The 4836-nt window shown below is 45.2% G+C and overlaps 1 protein-coding gene across 2 annotated transcripts in view; it reads right to left on the reverse strand.

Annotated features, from left to right (window-relative positions):
- Nucleotides 1-1674: 1674 nt before the first annotated feature.
- Nucleotides 1675-4836, reverse strand: part of HDGF (heparin binding growth factor) — a 30842-nt gene continuing 27680 nt past the window's right edge. Inside the window, exons 6-7 of one of the 2 annotated variants that reach the window (XM_040332410.1) lie at nucleotides 3068-3277; nucleotides 1675-1794 (exon numbers count right to left, since the gene is read on the reverse strand). In XM_040332410.1, the coding sequence (XP_040188344.1) occupies nucleotides 1786-1794; nucleotides 3068-3277 (219 nt within the window). In that variant the 3' untranslated portion in view covers nucleotides 1675-1785. Of the gene's footprint in view, nucleotides 1795-3062; nucleotides 3278-4836 lie in introns of both variants that reach the window. The other variant, XM_040332409.1, reaches the window with a different exon arrangement.

A 4836-nucleotide genomic window follows, 5' to 3' on the forward strand; every position in this document is an offset into this window, starting at 1 on the left:
CGACTTCGGGGGCGACTCGGCCAGGCGACCTGAAGACGACTTCCAAGGCGACTTGCAAAAGGGCTTCTGTATAGAAGTCAATGCAGGTCCCCCCGAGTCGCCCCCCGAAGTCGTACAGGAACCTTTTTCTAAGTCGGAGCGACTTGCGTCGCTCCTATTAGAACGGTTCCATTCACTAGAATGGGACGCGACTTGTCAGGCGGCTGCGTCGCCTGACGATTTGCCCCAGTGTGAACCGGGTCTTAAACTCAAAAATGTAACATTCTAGCCTACAAGGTCTTAGATGTGGTGGCCGCATTAGGTTTTCCTTTTTTCAGCAAGTACAGAAAACACATGAGGATCCTGCCAGAAAGACAGTGTGCTTGTCATTCCCTGCGAGCTGAATGCACAAATTTCAATCTTTCTTGTAAGCCATCTTTTGTAAACTACAAGTCCCTTGCCCCTCATGTAAGAGAGAGGAAGGCTTATTTGTAGTGCAGATTATGATTATATTCCCATCACGCCTCTTAAATCCCCTTTCACGTAGGCTGGGGATATGCAATTAGCGGACCGCCAGCTGTTGCAAAACTACAATTCCCATGAGGCATAGCAGGACTCTGACAGCCACAAGCATGACACCAAAGTCAGAGGCATGATGGGACTTGTAGTTTTGCAACAGCTGGAGGCCTGCTAATTGCATATGCCTGACGTAGGCCGTATCCGGTTTTCTCAGCAGGGGGATCAACCCGCCGATTCCCTGCTGAACTGAGCGGGTGAATGACAGGTCTGTGTCTGCTCTGGTTATGGAGAGCAGACAAGGATACAGCCCCACTCTGCTCTATGGGAAGCTGAATGTAAACAGACTGCCCTTCAATCCAGCCAGGTGAAGCGGAATGGATCCCCTTCCATTAGTTTTTGCTGGAGCGGATTTGAGGTAGGCGGGTGTAAACAGACACAAGTTCAATTACATCCACTGCTCCATTGATGAGAATGGAGGGTCTGGTCGGATCCACCTGAAAAAATGGACTAAATCAGACCGTTAGTCTAAAAGGGATCTTGCTGGGAAAAGCCTAGAGTAGGAGTAGGCAACCACAGAACTCTAGCTGTGGTGAACTACAAATCCCACCATGACTCTGCAAGTCATGCAATGCCTCATGAGACTTAAGGAACACGCATATAATTTATTTTTTTTAAACACTTTTCTCCCCAGGACCACCACATCCAAGGACAGATAAGCTGCAATATATTTACATTTTTTGTTTCAAGGTTTAGATGCCCATTTAAGGCTTTTTTTTGTTAAAATTTTGTGTGACCTAGATTACATTTAATGATAAAAAGAGCAAAAAAAGAAAAACCTAATGTTAAACTAAGAAATAAGAACAGGAAATTAGCGCAGATAAGTCACCAGACAAATATAAAAACAGGACATTTTTTTCTCTTGATGGGGGGTGCTGGCACAGTTACAGGTGGGACAGCGATAACATTAAAAATTTAAAACGTTATATGTATAAAAAAAAAAAAAAAAAAAAACGTGCTAAGAACATTTCTCAGGTTTTCATTCAGAGTGATCAGATTCCAGCCACTGTTCGGTCTTGGAAGGTGCCGTCTTGTCCGATGACGATGTCCAAATTGGTCAGGTTGCATATGTAAAGTGTGGATAATGACTATGAAGTGTATATTCCCAAATCTTTGTAATTTTCTATTTAAATTTTTTTTTTTAAAGTATTTTTTCCTCTTTAAAAGCACCCACGTCTCCCAATATAGGAAAAGGTTGTCAGGATCCTGCCCAGTCGTGAAGAGGGAAAATCATTTTAACTGCAAGGGAGAAATGGGAAAAAAAAAAGGATTAAAAAAAAAAAAAACGCAATATTGGGGTTCAGAAAATATGCGCAGAACTACACCACACTGGGGGCGATTTATTAAAACTGGAGTGCAAAATCTAGTGCAGCTGTGCATGGTAGCCAGTCAGCTTGTTCAATTAAAGCAGGAGTTCACCCAATGATTTTTTTGATCTTTTCCCCTTAGATGGATGCTTGTTTTGTCTAGGGGAATCGGCTAGTTATTTTAAAATATGAGCCGTACTTACCGTTTGAGATGCATCTTCTCCGTCGCTTCCGGGTATGGGTCTTCGGGAGCGGGCGTTCCTTCTTGATTGACAGTCTTCCGACGGTCGCATCCATCACGTCACTAGTAGCCGAAAGAAGCCGAACGCCGGTGCGGCTCTATACGGCGCCTACGCACCGACTTCTTTCGGAAAATCGTGACGCGATGGATGCGACCGTTGGAAGCCTCTCGGAAGACTGTCAATCAAAATAGGAACGCCCAGTCCCGCAGCCCATACCCGGAAGCGGCGGAGAAGATCTCGTAAACGGTAAGTACGGATCATATTTTAAAACTAGCCGATTCCCCTAGACAAAACGAGCAGGAATCTAAAGGGGAAAAAAGTGTTATGTGCGGGTGAACCCCCGCTTTAAGTAGGTCATCTTCGCTCCTGTGACCAGCCCCATCATCCCCGTTCTACTAGCAAAGATTTAATCAAGACCCAGAAGGTACTTGGAAAGCATCAGATTTCTTGGTGCTCCCCTGGGCAGGTCTGTCATGTGATGGTGGCCAATACAACTTTGGATATCACCGATGAGGGGATTTAACAGTTGCATGCTATGCTAGCCCTCAGATCTCATAATCTTGCAATCATTGGAAAGACCACACAGGCAGAGTCCGAGCGGAAGAAACAGATCAGAAAAGGGGGAAGATGGAGATGAAGAAAAGGAAAAAAAAACAACGAAGAAAAGAGACTGAAAACAAGAAGCTCAGACATCTGAAAGGCGGCCATATTCCCTCTAAGCGCGATACTTGATCATCACCGGGCACCACCAGAGCACAAGACAGTCCATGTTACAGGGATATTAAATTATATTCCACCTACACCAATGATTACAGAGAATATGTTTGGGGTTCCAACTCATTTTCTAGCAAATAAAAGTGTAAAAAAAAAAAAAAAAATCCTGGAGCTGAAGTGGTTAAGCATTCATAGAGTAATAGGAGGAGTTTTCTTCCTAGCAGATAAAATACTTAGGAGTTACCTTGCCTTTTGTTCACTAGGTTTTTCTTTTTCTTTTTCTACAACCTTCTCCTCTGCCTTTTCCTCTACTTTAGAATCCTCTATCTTGGGTGCCTCGCTGCTGTCTTCTTTTTTATCTGCCTCCGGCGTCTTCTTTTCCGCTTCTGTCGCCGATTCCTTGCTGTCCGTCTTTTCCGCTTCCTGGTCATCGTCTGGTTTCACCCTCTTGGGGGAACTCTGTAAAGCACAAAAACAGGACCATGAAAATAAGACTCACGGGTGGCACTATCCTTACATGGAGGTGCCCTTCTGTAGAGCACAGCAGGGAAAAAAAGATTGGCACTTCCAAGACATACGACAAGTCAAGGTACACTTATCCTGTTGCACTTTCAAATGACAATTGCGGTCATGCAACATGACATTTTTATCAGAGCCTTTTGGAGGGGGGAGCTGCAGCACAGAAGATTTTTCACCTTAATGCATTAGGGTGAAAAACCCACAGACTTCACAACTGCGGCAGGTGGTTAGCAAGCGGTTAGTTGGTTCGAACCAAGCTGGCTTCACCAGATGCAGTGGCTGTGTATACAGAATATGTAGCCTCAGCTGAGAGGGAGAGAGGCAAGCCAACAATACATTCACTGCTAGGGTGCATAAAGCGGACCTGTCAATGTTCAAGTGAACCTAATGTTTGTTTAGAGCAAAGCAAACAGGTTTACTTTCAGGCACAAGCGCCAGTACATAAGATGGCAATGTGTGTTAGAGGTCATCTTCGCTCCTGTGACAAGCCCCCACCCCCATCATCCCCGTTCTACTAGCAAAGATTCAATCAAGACCCAGGAGGTACCTGGAAAGCATCAGATTTCTTGGTGCTCCCCTGGGCATGTCTGTCATGTGATGGTGGCACTGTAAATCACTGATGAGATTTAACAGTTGCATGCTATGCTAGCCCTCAGATCTCATAATCTTGCAATCATTGGGAAGACCACACAGGCAGAGTCCGAGCGGAAGAAACAGATCAGAGAAGGGGGAAGATGGAGATAAAGAAAGGGGAGATGAAGAGGAAAACAAAGAAGAGACTGAAAACAAGAAGCTCAGACATCTGAAAGGCGGCCATATTCCCTCCAAGCGCGATTCGTCATCACCGGGCACCACCAGAGCACAAGACATGACAGTCCATGTTACAGGGATATTAACTTCTATTCCACCTACACCAATGATTTCAGGGCGTATTCTCCGAAGACTCAAAATGTCCCCACTGACACCAATTATAACAGGGAACTCCAAACTTTGTCTCTTTGCTTGCCTTTATCCAGCCCTTGGGGCACCCCTCCTCCTCCCACCAATGTTTTACTCCCAGCGATGCCAGGGCATTTTCTACTCTCATTGGCTATAGTCCAGCCCTTAAAACTTTGAAGGACAATAAACTGGCCCTTTGTTTTGAAAGTTTGGAGATCCCTGATTTAAAAAGGCTTTGTTTTTTTTCCCCCTGAGGTGCAGACTCTGATTTCAGAGGCTATTCTCCCCTAGTGACCACCATCCCAATCACACCAATACATTGAGGGGCTATTCTCTCCTGTAAGCCATGATCCCATTAATGGCAATGATTTGGAGGCCATTTACTTTTATGGTGAAAGTATAAACTGTTCCACCCCCCCCCCCCCCTTTATAAAGCTGGGGAATGGACAATTCTGGAGTAAATTACTGGGCTCTGGCCGCACCTGGGTTGAGAACCACTGAGCTAGAGACGTCTATAAAGCCACCAGTAGACGGCTGGAATCTCAGCCAGTTCAGCCAAG

This window comes from Rana temporaria, chromosome 13, assembly GCF_905171775.1.
Source record: "Rana temporaria chromosome 13, aRanTem1.1, whole genome shotgun sequence".
Classification (NCBI taxonomy): domain Eukaryota; kingdom Metazoa; phylum Chordata; class Amphibia; order Anura; family Ranidae; genus Rana; species Rana temporaria.